The 23,676-nt window shown below is 29.9% G+C and overlaps 6 protein-coding genes across 8 annotated transcripts; 3 read left to right on the top strand and 3 right to left on the bottom strand.

Moving 5' to 3' along the window:
- Positions 1 to 1,149: 1,149 nt before the first annotated feature.
- Positions 1,150 to 2,219, bottom strand: LOC139094415 (chymotrypsin BII-like; the record flags this gene model as incomplete). Its single annotated transcript, XM_070645453.1, has 5 exons — positions 1,150 to 1,419; positions 1,570 to 1,586; positions 1,670 to 1,928; positions 1,990 to 2,058; positions 2,127 to 2,219. Coding segments are annotated over 5 exons (603 nt in total), but the record flags the coding sequence as incomplete, so codon positions are not given.
- A 7,944-nt stretch (positions 2,220 to 10,163) lies between these two features.
- LOC139094282 (proton-coupled amino acid transporter-like protein CG1139) lies at positions 10,164 to 17,070 on the bottom strand. Of its 3 annotated transcripts, none has more exons than XM_070645294.1 (10): positions 16,997 to 17,070; positions 13,005 to 13,055; positions 12,853 to 12,940; positions 12,754 to 12,782; positions 12,266 to 12,623; positions 12,080 to 12,200; positions 11,823 to 12,017; positions 11,347 to 11,482; positions 10,977 to 11,250; positions 10,164 to 10,917 (listed from the first exon to the last, which is right to left on the bottom strand). In XM_070645294.1, exons 2-10 carry the CDS (start codon positions 13,037 to 13,039, stop codon positions 10,759 to 10,761), a joined length of 1,395 nt encoding a protein of 464 aa, XP_070501395.1. In that variant the 5' UTR covers positions 13,040 to 13,055; positions 16,997 to 17,070; the 3' UTR covers positions 10,164 to 10,758. The 3 variants fall into 3 exon arrangements, with proteins under 3 accessions (XP_070501395.1, XP_070501394.1, XP_070501393.1); XM_070645293.1 differs by lacking the exon at positions 16,997 to 17,070 and adding an exon at positions 13,119 to 13,278; XM_070645292.1 differs by lacking the exon at positions 16,997 to 17,070 and adding an exon at positions 13,119 to 13,255 and having other exon boundaries at positions 13,005 to 13,069.
- An 86-nt stretch (positions 17,071 to 17,156) lies between these two features.
- On the top strand, positions 17,157 to 19,425 carry LOC139094283 (uncharacterized). Its single transcript, XM_070645295.1, has 4 exons — positions 17,157 to 17,488; positions 17,730 to 18,581; positions 18,644 to 18,713; positions 18,844 to 19,425. Exons 2-4 carry the CDS (start codon positions 17,903 to 17,905, stop codon positions 19,328 to 19,330), a joined length of 1,236 nt encoding a protein of 411 aa, XP_070501396.1. The 5' UTR covers positions 17,157 to 17,488; positions 17,730 to 17,902; the 3' UTR covers positions 19,331 to 19,425.
- thoc6 (THO complex 6) lies at positions 19,367 to 20,681 on the bottom strand. Its single transcript, XM_070645296.1, has 2 exons — positions 20,366 to 20,681; positions 19,367 to 20,307 (listed from the first exon to the last, which is right to left on the bottom strand). The coding sequence occupies exons 1-2, from the start codon at positions 20,476 to 20,478 to the stop codon at positions 19,428 to 19,430; spliced, it is 993 nt and encodes a 330-aa protein (XP_070501397.1). The 5' UTR covers positions 20,479 to 20,681; the 3' UTR covers positions 19,367 to 19,427.
- Positions 20,682 to 20,768: 87 nt separating this feature from the next.
- LOC139094663 (zinc finger protein 660-like) lies at positions 20,769 to 22,322 on the top strand. The gene is made up of 2 exons (XM_070645791.1): positions 20,769 to 20,931; positions 20,994 to 22,322. Exons 1-2 carry the CDS (start codon positions 20,873 to 20,875, stop codon positions 22,300 to 22,302), a joined length of 1,368 nt encoding a protein of 455 aa, XP_070501892.1. The 5' UTR covers positions 20,769 to 20,872; the 3' UTR covers positions 22,303 to 22,322.
- A 475-nt stretch (positions 22,323 to 22,797) lies between these two features.
- On the top strand, positions 22,798 to 23,583 carry LOC139094414 (brachyurin-like). Its single transcript, XM_070645452.1, has one exon. The coding sequence runs from the start codon at positions 22,798 to 22,800 to the stop codon at positions 23,581 to 23,583; it is 786 nt and encodes a 261-aa protein (XP_070501553.1).
- The last annotated feature ends 93 nt before the right edge of the window (positions 23,584 to 23,676 follow it).

The following is a 23,676-nucleotide window of genomic DNA, read 5'->3' as shown; positions in this document are numbered from 1 at the left end:
AGATCACAATACTTTTCTCACTTTATTTTCCCATTTTAAAGACAATGTAAGAATGTTAATATGAAGCAAAGTTGGCGATATCGCCCAAAGGTATGTTCGAGACACATTATTTACACTCTTTTTCTTCCATTCCTAAAGCAAAATGTAAAAAAAGAAGAATTATTGGCGGAATTTTCTTTCAATTTCTCACCAAAAAAAGATCTTCAAGTAAGAAAATAACATGGAAGTGACAGAAGCGCATTTTACTTATTTGGATAAGTTTATTAATTAAATTGCATGAGAATTGAGTAGGCAATGACTCAGAATGCACAATAGAAAATAAATTAGGTTACATATCTGCATGCACGAGGCTTATTAAGCAACATTGTAAGCATTAGAGGCATACGTCCAGACAATTTGTATTCAAACTGCAACACAATCTAAAAGTACATCACGAAAAGAATTTGTGCATGAAAGGAAACGAGGAATAAAAATTTAATCAATACGAAAAAAAAAATTAATAAAGTATAAAAGAAACCATGACCTATGCTGCAACATTAACTTAATTTTTTGTTTCTTTTCCCGTCTCATTCTTCCTTCACCGATTCTTTTCGCATTGTCCAATTTGTATGGGGAAGAAATTCGTGAACAAAAGAAATGAACGGCATGTACATGTGATATATGCATTTCGAGTATAATTAAGCTTTCAATGTTTATAGTGCAAAAATTCGTGGGGCCTTTCATTTCATTTATAATTTCTTCTGTCTGTAAAAAAATAATTCCTTTAACCGCAAAAAATGGACAGAAAAAGGAAAAACCAATCATGTATTTATTTAACCCTACTGATATAATAATACAATCCACATACATTACTTGTGTTGGCTATGTTTCTGCATTTTATCTTGGCCAAAATCGTGAGACTTAAAAAATCATATTAATAATTTTTTTCCGTACATTTCATGTACAGTTCTTTATTATTTCTGATTGTTTCCCAAAAAAAAATATTGTTAAATTGTGGTCAAGAAGAAAATTGCCAGCCTTTAATGGAAATTGGTCATGCTTGCAAAAATACATTGGGATGTAAATTCAATCCAGTATGTCCTTTAATCCAATCAATATAAGAAGCGACTGCTGTGTAGACTCCTGGATAGGGGGGTGTTGCACATGGCTTTTTACTCCAACTTACTATCCCGACCTGAACACCTCTTACTAGTAAAGGTCCACCTGAATCTCGTGTAATTTGAAAAAGTTCTAATGAATTTTAGTTCCTAAAGATCAAAGTGTGAAGAACTTATCTCCGCATTGTCCCTTCAGTCCACCATCAACACCAGCACATATATTTGTTGGATAAATGGTTTGTCCATGAAGTTTACTACAATCACTGGATGTGTATATCTTCAAATCAACTTTTTGTAGCAATCGCATAGTTTCTCCTTCTGTCTAGAATGAAAATATAAAAAAAAGATCAGTCGATGTCCTAATGACAGGGACTTAGCAATAAGAGATAAAACCCAATCAAGCTAAAAATATTCCATGAGAAGTCACAACTTAGAATACCGCTTCAGAAGACAAGTGACTAAAATTACTTACCTCATTTCTACCCCAACCTGATTAACAGATGAAAATAATTCAATTAGTAGCTGAATTCAACTTTCATTTAAATTTTCTAAATCAGTATTTCAATACCAACCAGTTAGCACTGCCGGTGTTCCAGTCGAGAAAGATGCATCATTTATAGGAAGTTTAACTTTCCATTCAAAAATTTTATTAACAATCGGTGATGAAAGTTTGACAAGCGCAATATCGTTGATGAATTTGTCTGATGGATTATACATTTCATGCCGATAAAATGCCTCGACATCAACAATATTCGAACTCTTTGGATCAAGATATGTTGATGCAAATTGTACGGTATATACACTTGCTGAATCGTCCAAACAATGTGCTGCCTAATTGATTGAGATCTTTTTTTGAGAATAAAATTCAGGGAAATGATTACAATATATTTACTGTTAAGACCCAAGATTCATCGATGATTGAAGCACCACAGATATGTCGATTGTATTGGCGTAGCGATACCTGAAAATATATTTCGATCAGATATTCTTAGAAATATTCAATCTTTTTTCACTTTATTCGCAACAAACCAAAAATGGAAATTCCTCGATTTTAGCATTCGTTCCGTTCACGACTCGTGGATGAGGATTCCAATTCGCTTGGATTACTCCGATTATTCCGCAAAATATTTTATTAGGAAAGTTAAATTAATGTCCAAAAGTTTAGAATTTCATATTTTCGGCAGGAAATTTTCAACTTCAATTTTCATTTCGATTTTCACCTGTTCAAGTTTTTACAATAGGCTAATTGATTTAGTTTACTTACTTCTGACTTTATTTATATATATATATTCATGTAAAAACTTACAATAGCCGATAATGCACAAGAGTACATACTTTACATACAATTTAGGAAGAGCAATTAAGTTCATTCACAATACTTCAATAAATTAGATTTACATACTCTTATTTATTTTATTATATCTTTACTCTAATCTCAATCTTGCATGCTTGTCGATATTCCCTTAGAATTGAGTTATTTCTCAGAGAAGAATTAAGGTTGTACAGCACGAAAAATATGTGCATTAAGAACAAAGCTTTCAGAAGTTGTGCAATATGATAGAATTATCTTTCATAAATAATAAAATGAAAAACAATTTGTACATATTTCTCATCATCATAATCATTATTATGATTCTCTGATATGTATGCATGTGGATAGACAGACAAACCTGCAAAAGATATTGCACATTCCTTTATAGACTTATAAATTTTATTTTTTCGCTTTTAGTTCCGACTTACTTGTAAAACTTAAATCTTCTTAGAATGTCCGACTTTTTCAACGATTTAAGTGGATATTCTAGAGATGCTCAATTTATATATCAAGTTAGACTAAGTCAGACAGTTTGATTATGTGTGAAATTGCTATTTTCTAGTAAGTTACAATTTGTTGAATTGCTTTGCTAAAATTTCAATCCAAATGTTTTTGTGTTAATTTTTGAATTTTAGCAAACCGTTAAAAATTCATCAAACTTTTATTAAATGCGCTTAGCATTAATGGTCAAAACATGATCAATTGTTTGAGAGATGGAAGGCAGTGAATTCATATGAAACGAGAACAGATTGAAAATGATGAAATTATGTGCTTTATCGCTTTCGCATTCTAAATGAGCGCAGAATTTTTATAAGAGAAAAATATGATGGTGAAGAGGGAGGAGGATGGGGTTTATAATAAGATAAGTTGAAATACCTTCCAGTCACGCATCACGATTGGACTATTAAAATTCTTTTTCTGCTTTAAAAATGATGAATTTTTCTTTCATTCTTCTCTCGTTCATTCGATTCCTTTGTTCTTTCTTAGAAGCTTCTTTAACTTTAAAGCTTCTTATTGTAAGATGTAAGAGATATTTTTTTTGACGCAGGTGATGCACTATGCCCAAAAAAATTGCTATTCTGTGAATTACTCGTTCGCATACTTATAATATTATGACCGTATCAGATTTATTTCGTGCTACTCTTATTTATTATTGTGAGATATTTCTCTGAACGATTTTGACCCCATCACATCCATCGCATATACATATATGTATGATGATCATGAAATCATGAAAAAAATATATAAATTCATTTAACATTTCATGATGACGATGGATGATGATGATGTATGATGTGTGGAAAAAAGAATTTAACATCATTAGCCTATCTTAGCGATGGGATCTTGTAGCACAAAGCACAAAAAAAAATTGACATTGAAAATTTGTTTTCTTTAGTAAAAGAAGAAGGAAAAACAAAATATTATCAGACAAGCAGGCAGCTTTCCACTATTTTTTATGACTGCTCATTCCATCCCAAAAGATACAATAGACGAGATATACACAGTATAAAGAATAAGAAGAAATCACAGAGCGACGACAAATAAAAAAACATTTTTTTTATCTTTTTTGTAGCTTTTTTTAAAATTGTAAAAAAAGAAGAAGCGTCTTGTGATATCAAAAATAAAACAGCCCATGATAAAGAATTGAGAAAACGAAGGAGCCCATAAAAGTGTCTGCAAGATATGTTGCTTTCTCATTGTCTCAATTGCTTAGAAATTCCATTCAGATAATGAATAAATCATTTCCATTCTTCTTTCAGTTTCTTTCTGTTTTGTTTTGTCAAACATCATTGTATCATATATTCTTCTTAGTTCTTGCTTGTCCTAGTACAGATTTGGCAATAAACCTGCCATCATTATCCATACTGTGTCTAAATGTACGTGATACAAGACAATATGATTAAGTATGCAATACTGCACACCCACTCGTGTTAAAGAACATTTTGTACTTGTCATGTTTCTTTTTATTTCGAGGATCATCATCGAAAGCTATTAGTCACATGTATTGTATCATTTATTTGAGTCCATTTGTCGAATACTTCAAGAATTCTTTTTATTCAATTCCATTTCTTCTTGTTATGTTCCTCTCGCTTAAAAGTAATTCTTATTTATTCTCAAAATAATAATAAAAAGAAATCTTATTTTCATTTTTGACGTGAGGCTTGCGCTTCGATATGACAGCAACCATGCTGTTTTCTATAAAGATGATCTTTATATTTGAATATAAATTGTTCATTGCCTCATGTTTCTCCTTATATAATACTTATCCTCATCTCATCTGGTAACTCACTCACTCACTCACTGGATTATGAAAAAAAAAAATAAGATTGACTTACTACGAAAATCTTGATATGTCCGTGTATATGTGAATATTTACAAACATCCAGCAAAAATGAGAAGCACATTAGAAAGAAATAAAAATCGCTGTTAAAAAGAAGAGAAAGAGAACAATAAGATAATAAAAATTTCAATCTGGTAGTTTGTTTGATGTTTATTTATATTTTGAACTGCTGCTGTTGTTGCTTTTTTGCATATTGTTCTATATCGCTTGATCTTTTTTCCCACTCCTCATTTACTACGACAATTCTGTGGAACTTATTTGCATTATTTACTGGATTATATTTCGGTCGCTTTTTTCGATGATATCTAATGCTACAAATATGTAGCATGAAATTAATTATAGTCTAATTTTTTAAGTATGACGAATTGTATTGTTGACCGCTCATGTTTCTTACACATATCAACACATCAATATGATAATTAGACATAGTTTTGAAGTCCATTGTGTTTCTTTTGATGGTTTTTGGACAATGATGACTTTGATTTTAGGTAAGATTACTTGTTGATATTGAGTAAAAGGAAAAATTCAAACGGAAATTTTTTGAATTTCGTCAAGAAAAAATTCGATCCTCTCAGAAAAATTCAAAAATTATTTGTAACTGTAAACAAAAAAATAACCAAAATCCTCAGCCAACAAGAGAAGAATATCAGGAATGTGCCGAATTCGAGCTTAGATTCTTTTCAATGTTATTATGTAACATAAACCAGCTTTATTCTGCACAATATTTAAGAAAGAGAGAGAATAGATAGACATAGGATAGTTTTAGTTTTATAAGAATTTTGAGCACTCGCCGTCTGTCTGGTGTATTGGATTTCCAACAATAAAGATTTGTTGATGTTTCTTTTCTTCTTTTGATTCGCTTATTTCGCTTTAGCCCGTTTTTCTTATTTTTTTTCTCTCCTCTCCTCCACGTCTTCTTCTTATATCTTATAGTGTGTAGTTATTTCTTGATTTTTTTTTATTTTGTTTTTTTCGATGAAAAATAAAAATCTTTAATTCAGTATCAACATTGCATTACACCTGAACGGATCGTTTGAAAAAAGGTACTCTTCGTATATCCAAAAAGGGAATAAAAGGAATAGAGAGTAAAGGAAAGATAGAGACCTATCGCGATTTGGACATTTTAATTGGATTCTTAATAATGATTTAACAATTTGTGTTTTTGAGCAAGAGACGAGGAAGATATTTGCTGAATTTTTTTGTGTGTGTGCTTTGTCGTCGTTACGGTTTAGTGAATTCTATTCTTGAGATATTTTGTTTTTTATGTCAAAAAGGACAAGGCATATAAGTGAAATAAAAATATTTCGATATAAACACACGTGAAAATAAAATTAAAGTGACCATAGCGAAAGAAAAAGAAACAAAAAAAGTATAAAGAATATCGATTTCGTTTTGGAATTTCTTAGGAATTTGATAGATAATTGAGTGATGTTTGTTTCATGTTTTTACTCTTTCTTCTTTTTTTCCTCTTAAATCTAAATCGAATTTGTGAAAAATAAAATAAAAAGCAAACGAAAGAATATCTATAGAAAAAAAAACAACATAACACACAGCATAACTTGAAGGTCGACAAAAATTCTTTCATTTTTCTTGTGAAGCGGTTGGAAATTTTTTCATTTTTTCATCATCATCATCATTATCATTATTCTTCAATCGTTTGAATTATTCAAATAAAAAGAACGGAAGACAATTTTTTCATTTGAAATTAAAGAAAAATAAGTGTCACGATTTTGTAACAACTTTGTAGCGCAACAGGAATGAAAAGAAGGTAAATTGAAAATTCTTTATGAAATAAATTAGAAATCGTTGTGGGAAATGTAATGAGAAGTTCTCATAATATGTATTTGCAAACATGAATGACAATTTTTCGATTCATTAGGCACTTCTCATTAAAACTGTATTTTGAATCATTTAAAAATTTAACGCTCTTCAAAATTTTGAATTTTCTTCTTACTTTGACAAACTGAACTTATCCTACGAACTAGACAAAATTTGAATGTTTTGAGAAAAACTGAACGTATTCTTTAAATTTCCCTTTAATTTTGTATTTAAAAGTCTAAAAACATTAAATACCATCAATCATACGCTTTGGAAAGTTAATATTGATATCTTGTGAAGAAAAATCAATCGACGTGCATGCATTTAACTACTGCTAGGCAAATCAAAGGAATTGTGTTTATCATAATAATTGAATTGTGTGAATCTATGTAAATTATTAATTTATTAAACATCTCAAAGCTATTGAACTTTAAAAAATATGGTTTCTTCATATTTCAAAGAAAATCCACACCTTAAGATGCAACAATGTTACATGAATCTTGATTTGCTGTATTTGGATTAACAACAGTGAAATCGAGATTTTTATGATTATTTTCCTTTAAAATTAGATATATTATGAGGTAGTATTATGTAAAACTTTTAATTTATGAAGTTGATAAACTTTTGTTTCAAATTTGTCTTCCTTTTTCGTACCAACCTACAATAATACCTTAAAGAAATAAATTGAATGACATATTAGGATGGAAAATTATTTCTCTCATCATTAGCTAAATATTATTAATGTATTCAAAATATACAAACCCATAAATATGAATAGAAAATAAATAAACATAGCTAAATTTGCTGCTTTACCATTTTTCTTTATGTAATGACCATTCACAAAATGATGGTGACTCAAATTTTTAATGTGAATTGTGCCCATTCACTGGATGATTGTTCATGAACATGAATGAATTTTGTTAATTGATTGTTCCCAAAACGATTGAAAAATTTACCGGTTTTCAAAATTTTGAAAATTTTAAACTGAAATGAAATGAACTCTGAACTACTGAACGAATTGATTATCTAAATTTCAAAAAATAAATTTAACAAATGTTACAATTTTATGACTAGAAAGCATACATAAAATCCAATACGAAAAGTTAAAGGATGAAACAGTTAACGATCCTCCAACGGTATCATGCTTGCTAATTTTAAATTGATTTTAATGGCCACAACAAAAAGTCATTCTGCACCATAAAAGTTCATTATGATTTTTAATGAATTTTTAATGCACATTTATAACCTTTTAAGATAAATATCTTGCCATAGTGTAAAAGTTTCCAATCCTGAATGAGTCTTTTACTCGCGAAAAGCGATTATCTTTGTGATTATGATAATCGCAAAATATCTAAGAAATTCAGCGGCAAAAGAAGAAAATTCAGCGTTTATTATTGTCATTAAACATTTTTGTGGCAAATTAATTTTTTATACAGTAAAAATAAAATTAAGGAGAGAAAAATGTGGATTAAGAGCATTGAGCGCATTTTTAAATTCGTGTTTCCTTCATAAAACACTTCAATTTTAAATTTCAAAATTTTAACGAATTTTTCAAGTTTAAAATTTTATAGCAAAAATTTAAATTTTAGAAAACCGTTAGATATTATTTTATAAATTAAAGTCAGTCAGCACTTGAAATAGACTTGAAATTCGCAAAAATATGCTCAAATGGAATAAAATAAAAGTCACAAAAAACTAACGATGATCATTAACGACAACAGAAATTCGTAATAACCATATATGCTTGAGCGCCTTCAGAGATAAATTAAAATAGTGCCTTTTGGTATGCATTTGAATTCTAATTAACCCTTTGGATCGGCGACCTGACTTTTTAAAAATTTATAATTTGATTTTTTGCTCTGGGAACTTAAGGCTGAACATAAAACGGAGAAATGCGTACTATGGAATTTTGAATAATTTTATTAGAAAAAAGACACCGCATTTAAATTATTCGATGACAATAATAATGATCGTAGACGAAGAATAAGAAAAGAAATCGATAAAAAGAAGTATTTTAAGCAGCATAGTCTATATTCAGAACCGTTTGATTGGAAGAAAATTATTGAAATGTCTCGAACGCTTTTATATTTATAAATAATTAACATAGTCGCATAGCTCCTCTTAATATCGACTTAATTACAAGATTAAAATATTTATGTAATAAATTATATTAATGATGTGTATATGGATGCAGTTTAAATATAATTAAGATAACATTTTGAGTCTCAAAGCTGCTAATTTTACATAAGTGATATTAAAAAAAAATCCTCAACTTAAGCCTATAATTTACTTTTATTAAGCTGAATTTATTTGATAAGTGCTTTAATTTAGATCAAGCGAGAGACTACTGGATACGCTGACTCTTGTGTCAATTGAAAAGTAATTAATGATAAAATGACTGTAATAAGAATTTAATTGAAGGCACGCTCTCCGTTATTAGAATAATCTTTAATTAATTAATGCAGTATGCAACTCATTGAGCTTCTTGAGTTGATGCAAGAGTCAGAATTCTTTCGTAACTTTTAAGGAATTCCAAACGTTTTACGTAACTTTCAACGATTTTCTTACGTTTTACGCACGTGAAAATAATTGCTTACGTTTTACGTAATTTCCAATAAATTCCTTACGTTTTACGTAACTTCCAAAAAATTCCTTACGTTTTACGTATTTTCCAATAAATTCCTTACGTTTTACGTAACTTCCAAAGAATTCCTTACGTTTTACGTAATTTCCAATAAATTCGTTACAAAATTCATAAATGACTTAATTTTTGAAGCCATTAATAATAGGAATTTCGAGCACAGAACGCGATGTTTAATTAATACGTAAAATTAATCATCTGAAACAATACTTTTTTGGTAAGATAAATATCCCAGCAAGCTAAAACCATCTATTTTACCAACTATACATTTATTAGAGGCTCAATAGGCAACTATTGTTACAAAATACAAACGATTCATAGAATATAATTGAGATATGTATGGATTTATTAAATTTTCTATAACATCAGAATAGTAACTAACTGTTTGAATAAGAAAAGGCTTTTACAATAAGTATATTAAGCATGATTGAACGAATTGAAAATTAATGATGATAATTTTATTGCAACAATGTAATCGATATACATATCTGTATATGCTTCTTTGAATTTTAAATTTCCATTCTTTCTCTCAATCAATTTCTTTCAATTTTTTCGTTACATTCTCATCATCAACTGTTGATTTTTCTTAATCAATAATAAATGATTGTGTACGAACGTGTGTACACGTAGCAGAGGGCATTCAAAAATAAAAAGCTGAAGTAGAAGAACAAAAGTTCATTATGTGAAACTTAATACATGTGCATTTTGTTAAAAAAGCAATTTAAAATCTTAATTAGAAATCTGAAGGAAAGAAAATGGACAAAAGAGAGCAAAACAAGTGAAAAAATAATAAAATAAAAATGCTTAATGCAATAATATGAAGCAACAAGTGAAACTAAAACCCACTCCATTCAACTCAGCTGATCTGATGATGAGCAGTAAATTGGATGTGCACTTTACTTGTTCTTATCATGATAAATTAAACGCTCGACAGCAGCATTGAGACGGCTTAAATTTACCGTAAATGAATTTCTTGTTATATGAATTTTATTGCATCATTAAGCTCAATACATTAAGTCTCATAATCGTATTTTTTGCTATATGCTATATATGATGAAGCTATAATGTTCTGGTTCTTTTCATATCAAAACATAATCTGCTTTAAAAAAGGAGTTTATTACAGCTTTTAGAATTGTATAAAAATGAAAAATCTATAAATTTATAGAACAATCAGCATAAAGAATATTAAGCCTGACAATGAAAATGCAATTTTCTTTGGCAAATTTCCAAGCATAAAAGAATTAGTACATTAGTTCCGCTTGCGGATTCTAAAAACGCACTCAGAATCGTGCGATAAATTCTAAAAAAAAACTTTGTTAATTATAGTCAAAATGAACACTTAATGCAGTTGCCATGCGAAAATCCATTTAATGCCATATCTGCATCATTAGATTGTAAAAAAAACGTTTATTTTTTGTTTATAAATAAGCTTTGAGCACAGATGTTTAAACGTAAACTTTTTCTTCTTATTCAAATTAATATTGAATAACAATCATCTACTAGCTCATATAGAGCTCATCGATAAATATTGTTTGAGTAATAAAATGTTTTATTGTGTGGCTGTATTTGAAAATGTCGCAATAATATCTTTCATTGACGCGTATGTGCCACTCGTTAGTCCTGCAAATGCGAATATCACTAACGCCAAGTCTTTCCACAAATGCCAATTCATTGGACCATATTTATCTGGATATAAGACACAGATTTCCTGGAAAATTACACCAAATTAGTAACAAGGCTTATTGTTAAATATTGTGTCATAATTACCATGATAGCTGGAAATGCCAATCCTAAAATGCTAAGACAGAATGCACCAAATAATGATATGAACAATCCAAGGTGAGGAACAGCAGCAGCTACAAGGAACGTAAATATTGTAGTAACAATTCTCAATCCATACAAATATCTTCCACTTTTGTCCGATTTCTTAATGTCATCACTGAAATAATTCTCCCATATTATTGATATCGGCACATAACATTGAAGCGCATATGATATGAAGATGGCAAAAGTAAATAAACCTCTTGTTATTTCGGGCAACCTGCGATAATAATGACATAATATAACAAAAGTAAATATTTGTGAGTTATCAACTGTTTTTGTTGCACAACGATTCTAAATTTGTTTTTGTACGTACAAAGCTCCTTTTGGGAGGCTCAATGTAATGCTGTCTTTTGAAGCAATTCCATATTTAAGATATCCGAAGAAACCAACGAATCCATAAAGCAATGTTACGATACTCATTCCAACGTTCAAAACGCCGAATTTAGAAACTAAAAGGAAGGGAGAAAAAAATATCCTTAGTATGATTTCATGGAAAGGACGTATTGCATCATCCTTATTATACGTTTGTGTTATGGTAATTTTGCTGTATTTTGTTGAAATGGCACTGAATATTTCTATTGAATTTTAAGTGGTCAATCATTTTTGAAAATTTAACGGCTTTGTAGAATTTAAAAATTAATTCAATAGAATTTGGAGACCAAAAGTCTCGTCAGAATCAATTAGGTACAAAAATTCAATCAAACTATCAATGACCCTTAAATATTTAATTGATTGAATCAATAGAAATGTCACATACCATCATTAGACAAAAATTAATAAAGTACATACCGAAATTCTTTGGCTTCTCCATATTCGCTTCCAAAGCTATAAAAACACCAACGGCTTCAAGAGCAAACAGAACCGTTCCAAAGTATAGAGGATATCCTTGAATAGGCGCGAATGCAGGAATTGATTTTAATTCTGGTAAATCTTGGAATACGTAGTAAAGAACGAATCCTAAGCCAATGAATGTGACAATATTTGCTGAAATGATAAATTAAGAGTGTTGGAATTAAATTATTTTAAGAATTTTGAATGATGCATACCAACACTCGAGAATGGTGCAAGAACTTTGAGATTCTTAAGGCAATTAATAGCCAAAAGTGGCAAAAACATGATTAACATCACAGTTGTAACAGACATTTCAAAAATATGAGTTTCGACAATCTACGATTATATAATTGCAATTAAGATTAATTGAGATTAATTATAGAATTAGTTATGTCACTTACTTGCTGTACATTTTTGGCGACAAATACAATATAGCAAATGCATACACCAAGTTGATAAATAATTAAAAATCCGTCCGTAATTAGTACGGCACTTGGTGCGATCCATTTTAAAGCTGCCGGACCTTGTTGAAGGGCTAGTTTCATACTTTCTGGATATGATAAAATCGCTCTTCGATGTTTCTTGCATAGAACATATTGTGATTTGACAAGAATTTGAAAACAGTAGGTGCAAACAAATCCTATAAGTGCCATACTAATTAATCCGTTGAGCCACCCTGCATTTTTAAACGCTTCGTGCATAGCAAGGATGCCGGTACCGAGACACCCTTTTAATAAATGAGCGAGAGTCTCTGAATTCCTATCATGATGAAAATAAAAGTAAAGAACAGTGAGAAAAGACATAGCATAATACATCGATGTATTATTTGCCGACAGAGAAAAACGTAAAAAAATATTTTTTTGTCTGTCAACGTGTAAAATATACTCACGATGTTGGATGAGGCACATTACGATGTTTCTGTTGATTAGAAAAAATAATAAAAAAATTAATTCAGGATGTTTATAAAATTATAGTGATAAGTCTTTACATATGGATCATAATCTTCATCCTGTTGCTCTTGTCCGTCTTTTGTCTTTTTTGGCACTAATGCTATCGCATTTTCCGTATCCTCATCCCTATATGTAATAATCATCCTTATAAAAAATTTACACACAAAATTTACGTCGTATCCGAACTTACCGTATCGGTTCATGTTTTTCCGCATCGTAAACCATTCTGAATCGTCGAATTCTATAAATTTTAAGCTTGAATTAATATGACATCTAGTTAAATTGGTTACTGACAACTATTTACTTGTAATATTATATGCACAATGAGATTTTCAAGTGGAAATTGCTGTAATTTTTTATAAAAAAATATTCCATGCAACTTTTTCCTGTCTGCAATGTTCGATTTTTCGGCGCAAACTAACAAAATATGTGAATTCTCTCTCTCGATAAGAGGGAACTGAATAAAAAATTGTATAGCACATTTGTTTCGTCGTGAGTATTCTGTTTCTACTAACCCTCTTTTTTCGTATATAAAATGTTCAATGGAAATTTCAGTGTGAGCATCACTTACACACATGATTAGGATCACATTGGCTGGCTGCATTTACAATACATACTGGATCTTTTCTGTATCATACATCTGGATCTTAAAATTCTTTCATATTATATTATTAATGTGTTTTTAATAGCAAATACATGCCAATTTATTGTCAAATACAGCACCACAAACTGCGTTTTAGGCATTAGTTCCTTCATATTTCCAATTCTACTTTATAAATTTTCTTCGGACTTGCGTATTGAGATGTGCAGCATTATAAATGAAAAAGAGAATTTTTGAGCATGTGACATGTGCTCTATAGTCTAAGAATGAGAAATGTCTTCGTAATTTGAAAAAAATATTATTCAATGATCATATTGTATTTAAAAACATATTTTTCTTTTGTTTAATTAAGTACAATAATATTTTTTATAGCTCTCCTTGTGTTGTTTATTAAAACAATGCTTATCGTTAATTAATCACTAATTCCACTTGATTTACCGGTGATTCATTTTGATTGATTAATTTAATTTTAACTTTTAAAAAATTTCAATGATTTCTTGATTGAAAATAAGAAAAACTGTTGAGATGTTTTGAAACACTTTGAAGATCTGTTGTAGGGTTTTTTAGAAATTTTGAATTTTTTTTTTTCCGTTAAAATGTTTATTTTTAAATGACATTTAATTTATGAGGTATTCTTGATTTATTTTAAGCATTTCCTTATTATTTCAGTCTATTTAAATTGTGAAATATGAATGGCGAATAAAAAAAAACCAGAGAGAATTTTTTTTCCTCCTTTAAGAGATGAAAATAAACTCGAAAAACATTCAAATACAAGATAATCTGTCTTTGTGCATTCTGATTTACAAGACTCGTTCTCATCTTTTTCTACCGTGATCACTTTATTCAGTTGGAGAAGAAGAAATGTGCATGCATTGTTTCACAAGAATTATAAATATTTATAAAAGACACACTACACGTGATCAATGTTTGCATTTTTAAGGCCTGTCCACTATAAACAAATATAATATAATTATGTCAACCTGCAAAATTATTGTCATTCTACGTCATAAATTGTTCATAACTCATGAATTCTGATTAATAATATTTTTTGATTATCATTACGACTGAAGGTCGGACAGTAGAAATATTTTATTGTTAGCATACCGTCATAACAATTGTCAATTGAAAAAAATATTTATAGTTAAATTATCAGCATTGTGCTTATCATTTATTTAAACATCTCGCTTCTATAATAATAAATTGAAAGAATTTTTTAATGTAAATTGGAACTGAAATATTGACACTTAACAAGTATATTAATAGAAATAGTAAATGAGAAAATCTTGCCTGCATTTGGTATATCATACTTATCATTTGGTTCAAATCGTATACCTAGCTTGAAATATTTTTATATAAATTATGGACCATGCTGGATTTTTAAAGCGCATTTGAAATATTTTCTAGACAAGATACAGCAACACATCCAAAGTGATCATTTACAGTCCATATTTTCATTAAAACTGCACTGATGCACTTTCCTACCGTCTCATATCAATGAATATATAAATAAATATTAAGAGTATGTCTGTCCTCTCTCTCCTACTGTCTGCCTTTCTACTTTACATTTCTTGATATGATATCTATGAAAGCAAGCATGAGTAAAAAATGAATTCATAGTTAAGAAGTGACAGATGAATGTTGAACTGCATGTTTCATATCATCATGCATCAATTTACTTTTTAACCTTACTTTTTAATTTCCTACATTCCTTCAGATGTCGACAGATTGTCTTCATTTCAATGACATAGATGGTTAAATAGAGAAATATAATTTCTAATTTAAATCATTTATTATTTTCTCTAATAAAATTCAAAAGGAAGCAAACGTTCACACGCTCAATTTTCATTTATGAACTTCACAAACGATATAATTGAAACATGAACTGCTTTGAAAGCATTGCATGACTCAATAAATCGCGCATTTTCAATAGAATTTAATTTGATTAGTTTCTAACGGTTTTCAAAAATTCAAATGTTTAACGGTTTTCAAAAATTTAAAATATTTTTGATGAAAATTTAAAACTGAAGAAATCGTTAAATTTTTGACCTTTACATAAAATTTAATTCAACAAACAACATCAATCATCAATGGAAAAACTAATCCAAAAGGCACAAAAACATCAACAAAAAACACGCTAAAACGAGTCTAAATTTTAAAGATCCCACACAATTTCAGCAGATTGCTACCGAATAATCATAATCTCTCACGAAATCATTTAAGTTTGGATAAAAAAAAATTCATTGTGAAAATTATATGGCTGTGAAAGAGTTTAAAGAAGCTCTTTTCTTCTTTCTTTTTTGCTCAGAAAATTGTAATTAAGTGGTCTGTTTTGTATACCATGCATAAAATCTGAAAACAAAGGAAAAATAAGCGTAAGACAAGAAGCATAATTCCATTGATATCGTGTGGCGTTTTAATGTTTAAGGCAAAAGAAGCTTCGAAAAAGCAAATGCAAAAAGATATATGGGTATTAAAATTGATGATTCTGGTAATAATTTGCGAGTATATTATGCTTCACCTTTTTGATATTCTAGAGATGAGTAGTCGCTAACGATGTTTTGTGTCATAATTTTTAATATCACATCAATCATAAACTTCGTTAAGAAATTTTTTGAAAATTTTTAGTTCAAAAATTGACCTAGAACAATTTCAAATATTAAAGAACCGTTAACATTTTAAAATGGAAAAATCCGTTAAAATTTTATAGCAATATGCTCATTCAAGTCTTGGATTCAAATCGTTCATGCATATTGACTTGTTTATAATGCACATTTATTTCTCATCGGCTTATAAGGAATTAATTATATTCCACTCTAAAATAGAACATTTCATCAAGATCGTTTCACTGAATATAATTAATAAAATGACCTTACTGATTTGAAATTTTCTTTCGACTTCTTGTTCACTGGCTGCTCAAGAAAAATTCTTAATACACATTTTTCTTACGTTTTCAAAAGGAATGGCTCATAAATAAAGCATAGGTATATAAGGAGTAGTCAAGTTATACTAATCATGATTCTGTTCATAGTTTTGTTATTGTTGTTGTTTATTACACAAGAATATTAGTTAAAGAGTATTGAGGAACGAACGATGAAATAACAGTAGGCAAAACATAGGAAAAGGAATTTCTTTTCTTATAAATCGAATAAAATTCCAATGTTAAAAAATAAGAATCATAAATTATGAACAATCGAGAGTGTTATTTAAAGGAGGAGATATTGTAATGATGATGCTCTTGTGGATGAAATTAATAGCTTGTAATTTTTCATGTTTTCTAAGAAAAGAAATTCACTATCACTTCATCAAAATAATTTTATTTTATTGAATTCTGTGCTGACCTTCTCATATGAACTAGGTACATTGATTCAACGTTTATTTTATTTTTGAATTTTCCAAGTTCAAATTTTAAATTTCTAAAAATTTCCGTTAAAGTTCAAATTTAAATTTTTAAAATCCGTTAAGATTTGAATTTTTAAAAACCGCTAGATTTAGTACAACAATTTATCAGCAATTTTAATGAGAATTTAGCAGCAATTATCATTCTAATTAAAGTTCCATTCAACTACAATAGCCTTACTTACTATCTCCTTTTATAAAATTAGAACAACTTGTAGAATTCTCAAGAATCGATTTGAAAAGCAACTTCCTCAATCACACATTTAAATAAACTAAACTATTAATAAAAATCATATTCACAAATTTCTAAAATTTTCTTCTTATTTTCTTTTGATTATTATCAGCTTTAAACAACAATTCGACAAACAGAAATGAATATCAATTGCGAACAGCACCAAGTCACATTCATCATCGCCAATCAATAATATTGCCAAATAATGCTGCGTATTTGAATAGCAATTCAATAAATTTTCTCAGTCGTGAACCGCCACCACCATATAATCAAGCAACAGAATCGAGAAAAATTATTCCGCATAGAAGAAATCACCCTGCAGCTAACGTGCGATCTCGCATTGAAGAATATAGACGTCGGCTTTCTGTTTCTGATAGTGATTCAGATGATCAGTTAAGACCGAGGTATAGGAATCCACCGAGAGTTAAAAATGAGATTCTTTTAGGTAAGAAAATGCTTTACACAATTGCATTCCTGAGATTGGAATGTTGTGCTTTACTCGATTTACTAGAAAAAATTTTATAACGGATTTTTAAAATTTGAAAAATTTTGTTTGAATTGTTCAGTAGTTCTCGAATTTCAATTCAGTTTAGTTCATTTTGAATTTTCAAAAGTCGTTAGTTTTCAAATTCAAAAAAACCGTTAAAAATTAAAATGTAAGTAATATGTTGTCATTTCTCCACTAGATGAAGATCTATTTTGTCCAGATCTCGTTAGAAATTGTAAATCATTGCCTGTTATTGATGATGAACAGGACTACATAGAGATCGATGAATTAATATCCAATTTGAGTCTTCATAATGAAGTTGGATTGCCAAATGCTAAAGAGTCTACTAGTATAAATCATTCATCAAAGACAATGGGACAAAATGTAAGCTTAAAAAGACCAAAAATATCACTCACATGGGTATTGAGGGAGCAACAAGCACAACAAGATACACGAAATTCAATCAAATCATTTAATTGGAATGTAAAGCCAAACGAGAAGGTTCTCTTTAAGAAGGCTTCAAAGTCAAATGAGAAGCTGTTCAGCGAGAAATATGTGAGTGATAATAATTTAAATGATTTTCGTAACACGAAAAAACCGAATGAAGAAAAGAAGAAGGATGAGTCACGAAAGAGTGAGAAAATTAAACGATTTCACGAGACCTGCTGTAAACAGCGCAATAGTCCTGACAGTAATTATGACCGTCTTACAGATTGTGCGAAAGTAAAGTCACTTAGTCAAGTAAATTTAACGGGAAAGGGTAATTACACAGAACAATCGTCAATTTATGTGACTTCTGCACAAAGCGACAGTGGAGTTAATAGACGGTACAAGAGATATCGTCGAAAAAGATCACCAAAATTTGGATATAACATCAACAATGTAAATGAATTTCTCTCGAAATGTTCATTAAGTAATCCAGCTAATATACCAGTCGTTCTCTCAAATGCAAGCATTCTTTATCAAACTCGAACCGGACGTCAAGTTGAGACATCGCTGCCTCTTGGGATGGTTGTTAATTCAATATTTAAAAATCAAAATTGGCTTTACGGTAAATAACATTGAATGCGTGTAGCATTTAAACATTTTAATTAATTTTTTTCTTTAATCCAGTGCAAACACCTCACGGCGAAGAGGGCTATGTTAATTTTCATGCATGCTTGCCGCTCGGAATTATTCAAAGGTAAACTATTGATCGTGTGATAATTTCCAATTTTTTTTAATCTTTTGAATTAATCCTGGGATTAAAAAATTTAATCCTCGGATTAAAAATTTAAAGATTTAAAAATATTTAACAATGTTTCCATCCACAGACCACAGTCAATGACAACAAACTGCTGGGAAACAAACACAGACATTTTTCCAAATCCGTGCGGAAATCTAACGGATTCAGAAAAGGAAATTCAATTACATCGCAGTGGTGCTAGAAGTGAAGGACGTCAAACGCCAAAATTAAAGAGAAAAAATCCGACCAGAACGTGCAGTGAGAAATATTTGGATAGTCTATATCTACTCGCAAGTCAGCCAAAAATAATTGATCATGCATATGCAGAACTAAAACCAACGGCTCAAGTAACAAGATGTAATCAAGAGAAACTGAATGTAAATATGAGTTCAAAGAGGAAGATCTTATTGGCAATTACGGACGATTTTACGTCCGATTATACAAGTGTCAAGAAGGGTGATGTTGTAAGGTTGCTAGCATGTAAAGAATATGAAGATAAAATATGGTATTTTATTAAGAATAAAGATGGAAGTGAATGTTACATTCCCAGTTCCGTTGCAACTGAATTCTTGTAGGATATAAAAAAGGAATTGACTTTCTGTATCTTTTTTTTTTTTTAATTTTATTATGTAACCAAAAAATGAAAATAAAAGTTTAATTATATTACCTACTTTATGTCTTTTTATAAAAATTAAGTGTGGCATCTTTATATGTGAAGTTTATGGACACATCAATGTTATTGCTTGCACCACTAGCACTTAAAAATTTATATTGTTGATTCTTGTACCAAACTACTGAATAAACTGCAGGTCCTGAAGTTTCTATATCCGATATCATATTTCCATTCAATGAATACTGTACCATTCGGTTACTTCCACCAGCAACAAGCAAATTATCAAGATCCACAAAATCTGTCACGTGAATTGAACTTGGATAGTCAAAAACTTGAAATGGTTGTTTTGTAACTTGATTGAGATGAAAAACAGCAAGTTTAGGACCGCCACCACATGATAGCCATGACTTGGAAATACTAGCACTTCCCATCCAACTTCCAAACTGAGTTCTACTAATTTCTTTATTTTCTGAAGGTTTTATTGAGAATGTTGCTTTTTTGGTACGATTATCCCATAACTTTACAGTACCATCAGAAGATGCTGTTACTAAATTCTGCTCACATCCATGAATTGATTGAATGAAATCTTCATGTCCTTCAAATTTATTCAAAACTGTTCCATTGTCAAGAGAGCATTGAAAAATGTCAGATCCACATGATGCATAAAGGAACTCGTTTTCACTGTCAACCCATAAATCGCTTACTTCACTAATATCAATCTTTTCAGGAGACAATGGAAGTTGTATATTCCACGATTTATGTTGTATTATTCCAGACGTTGTTTTATAACCAATGATCAATCCATTCTTACTTCCAACAATCAAAAAGTCTCGATGAACATTCAATGAAATTGGCGTTTCTGGACATTTGAATACAGAAATTGGATCTGATATGTCCTCATTGTTGACATTCTCAATGCAGGACGTAATTTTTTCAATGCTGTGAATTAAATTGTATGAAGATACAGTGAATTATTGAAATATTGTTTAAAACTTACTTATAGCTTGCAATATCACCAAAAGTACTGCAGGCATACAAGAAACGTCCACTCTCGGATACAGCTTGGCTAGTAACGACTGTATAAAGCTGTTTCTGGATGTTTTCTTTCATGTTTTGGTCCGTTTGATCGTTTTTTGCCGGTTTGTTATTTTTGTAGGAAATACGATGTTTTCGAGGTGTCTTGCTTTATGAACTGGATGTACAAGTAGTCAGGTATATTTGTCAGCAGTTTTTTTACTTAAAAAATCACTAGAACTTGCTTAATTTTAAATAAATTTGTTGAGCAAATGTTGAATCCAATTGTAAACAACTGGAAGTTTTTGAACTTTCCAGTGGACTTTCCAGTATTCCAGAATCTGTTGATGTTTTCCAAACTAATCATTCAAGGTTTATCACTCGATTCTGCTGCTGGCATGTTACTATTTCCTGCAGTATTAATTATTTTTTAAGTTTTAATTAATTTATTTTAATTCTTTTTGTGATAATTACATAAATAATTTATAAAATGGAATTAAGAGGCGATGACATCATAAGTGAATCCATTGATCTCTTAAAAATCTGCAGGTATGTAATAAAAGAATGAAATTATTAATAAAAAATTAATTCTTATCAATATTTATAAATAGAATGTGCCTTAAGAAAGAAAAAATACTAAAGTCTATGTTCCATTGTTCAGTCAACGACGTGCTTTATGCTGACATTTACCAATTTTGTACGGGGTTTAAAATTTCATCTTCACAGACCGTTTGCACCTCATCAATATGTACAAATTGTGAAACTGACTTGCTGTTCATCTACGAATTTAAGCAAAAGATCCGAGATAATGAAGAAAAATTGGAAAAATTAATTCACATAAAAAGCCAGAATGCTGAAATTGAGAATCAGTTCTTAGGAATAGATGATAATTTTCTTGATTATCGCATCGAATTGCTCGAAAATGATGTGGAGAAAAGCTATAATGAATGTAAATTTAAGGCAATTAATGATTTAAGCCTTGTCCAATGTACGAAATGCATGAATGACTGTAATACGGAAAAAGTAATTAATGCAATTAATCTTAACGAATCATTTATCATCATTTGTGAGGAATGTGATACTGCCTTTTCCAATAAAGCAAATTTTCTCCAACATTACACGCAAGTACATGATGGAACTGATAAAACTATTTGCAATGATAAGAATCATAAATTTGCTCATTCGTGCTCAAATTCCTTAAAAGACTTTTATAATGTTGACCAATTGGAAAGGCATGTAGACATAAGTTCCAAAAATAGCAATAAAATAATTTGGAAATGCTTGATGTGTAATATTCGATTTATGCGTGAAGATTCACTTAAAAAGCACTTTGAAACTGCTCATATTGAGGAAAATTGTGAATTTATTCAAGAGACGTACTACAGCGATAATTCAGTATACAAAGAAGAAGAAGAACCAAAAACAAGTAAATCTATTAATAAGTCTCAAATGACTTCATGTAAAATATGTGGTGCTCAATTTCGTCATCGATCAACAAAGTTATCCCATATGACGAGAGAACATAATGTCAAGAAACCACTTGAATGCCATTATGGATGTGGATTTACAACACTCAAAAAAGACAGGTTCCAAGCACATATTGATAAGCATGAAAATCCCGAAAAGACATTCAATTGTCCAATTTGTAATCAAGCATTCAAGTCATACAATTCTATGACTCTACATAGAGCTAAGCATACTTCATCATTAACAACATTTGTATGCTCATTCTGCAATAAAACGTTTTTAGATAGGCGGAATTATAAAATTCATTTGCGTCTACATACGAAAGAAAAGTTATTTCACTGTGAAAAGTGCCAGAGAGGCTTTAATCGTAAAGATCACTTAAAAAATCATTTAAATAAAAAGGGGCAATGTGATGTTTATGCAGCAACAAGCAATTTAAGCTGTAATGTTTAATTTATTGTATTTTTTTTCAATGTTGTTTACTTAATAAAAAGCTTTACATTTATAAAGAAATCAAATATCTATCGATAAAGAATACTTGAGGAATATTAAGGAACGCATGACTGCAGCGCACATTTTTATGGTATTTCAGAACATGCTTTCCAAAGGAATTTCAAATTTTACAACGTTTTTCAAAAGTTCAAATTTTGTAATGATTTTAAAAAATTCAAAACGAACTGAACTAACATGAACTCATTAGATTACTGAACGATTTTGAAACATTCAAACAAAATGACCGTTAGAAGTACACAATGTTTTCGAAAGCATGCTTAAATATGAATTAAATACCGACTAAAATTGATTACCAATTGAAAGGTGATTAGATTATAAGAATTGGCAGGAGTAATAAAACTTCTTAATCTATTGAAATTGATATCAATTAAAAACATTCAAAAGAATGAGAAATCACAGAAATTTCTTCAGTTTTCGGACGGATTGTGACCAAAAATGTTTAAATTCGTGCTTCTTGTATTTTTTATAATTTATTACTCTGACGGTTGTAGAGTGATTGAGCAAAGAGCCAATGGAGTAACAACTGATCGTGATGATACTTCATTCCTGGTTTTATTAGAAGGATTTATCACATTTGACGAAAAAGTTCTGTGCAGTGGTGTTTTTATTTCTCAAAAATACATCCTAACAACTGGTCATTGTGTCAATGGAACTATGTTTGTTAATGTTCATGTATATGCTCACAGATTAAGGGATGTATTTGAAGATAAGCGTTCAATTTATAGAATTGAAAAAGAAAATTTGATAATCAGGAATGCACAGGACCCACAACATGAGGATGTCTTTAATGATATAGCACTAATTAAAATGCCTGACACCTTCGTCTGGAAAGATTACTTAAAAATTGCTAACTTACCAACAACTGACTTTGTTGTTGGAACTGAAGGAAAAACCTATGGATGGGGACTTTTGAGCTACACAGATGATCATGCAGCTGGTTTGAAACAAGAATATTCTCTTAGATTTATCAGCAATGCTGATTGTCACGAAGCATACCCTAATTTATTCTGGGATAATGGAGCATACGGAAGAGTTTGCATCAAAGCACTTTCAGGAACAAATTGTGTATCAGACAATGGATCCCCTTTTATGGTCAATGGTATAGTTTACGGTTTTCAATCTTATGGACAGTTAGAAGCTTGTGATGGAGATCATCCAAATTTGGTACAAGATGTGTTCTATCATCTTAGTTGGATTAAAGAAAATGCCGAAATCCAATAATTTTTGGAATTGACTTTGATTGTTAGCTTATCATTGCGATTAAACCAATAACCATAAAAGCGAGTAATAAATTGGACTTGATTTTTAAGTCTT

This window comes from Chironomus tepperi, unplaced genomic scaffold (assembly GCF_022539635.2).
Source record: "Chironomus tepperi strain 1889 unplaced genomic scaffold, CSIRO-AGI_Ctep_v1 contig_354, whole genome shotgun sequence".
NCBI lineage: Eukaryota > Metazoa > Arthropoda > Insecta > Diptera > Chironomidae > Chironomus > Chironomus tepperi.
This window is presented reverse-complemented; position numbering and strand designations above follow the sequence as displayed.

What these genes read in the sequence shown, in the direction of transcription:
- LOC139094283 (XM_070645295.1), top strand. Translation starts at nt 17,903, where the DNA reads ATGGGACAAAATGTAAGCTTAAAAAGACCAAAAATATCACTCACATGG. An exon ending in AAATCAAAATTGGCTTTACG is followed by an intron (nt 18,582 to 18,643) that starts GTAAATAACATT and finishes TCTTTAATCCAG; the next exon opens with TGCAAACACCTCACGGCGAA. An exon ending in CCGCTCGGAATTATTCAAAG is followed by an intron (nt 18,714 to 18,843) that starts GTAAACTATTGA and finishes TTCCATCCACAG; the next exon opens with ACCACAGTCAATGACAACAA.
- LOC139094663 (XM_070645791.1), top strand. Translation starts at nt 20,873, where the DNA reads ATGGAATTAAGAGGCGATGACATCATAAGTGAATCCATTGATCTCTTA. An exon ending in GATCTCTTAAAAATCTGCAG is followed by an intron (nt 20,932 to 20,993) that starts GTATGTAATAAA and finishes ATTTATAAATAG; the next exon opens with AATGTGCCTTAAGAAAGAAA.
- LOC139094414 (XM_070645452.1), top strand. Translation starts at nt 22,798, where the DNA reads ATGTTTAAATTCGTGCTTCTTGTATTTTTTATAATTTATTACTCTGAC.
- LOC139094282 (XM_070645294.1), bottom strand. Translation starts at nt 13,039, where the DNA reads ATGGTTTACGATGCGGAAAAACATGAACCGATACG. An exon ending in GAAAAACATGAACCGATACG is followed by an intron (nt 12,941 to 13,004) that starts GTAAGTTCGGAT and finishes TATTACATATAG; the next exon opens with GGATGAGGATACGGAAAATG. An exon ending in TCGCCAAAAATGTACAGCAA is followed by an intron (nt 12,201 to 12,265) that starts GTAAGTGACATA and finishes ATATAATCGTAG; the next exon opens with ATTGTCGAAACTCATATTTT.
- thoc6 (XM_070645296.1), bottom strand. Translation starts at nt 20,478, where the DNA reads ATGAAAGAAAACATCCAGAAACAGCTTTATACAGTCGTTACTAGCCAA. An exon ending in GGTGATATTGCAAGCTATAA is followed by an intron (nt 20,308 to 20,365) that starts GTAAGTTTTAAA and finishes TTTAATTCACAG; the next exon opens with CATTGAAAAAATTACGTCCT.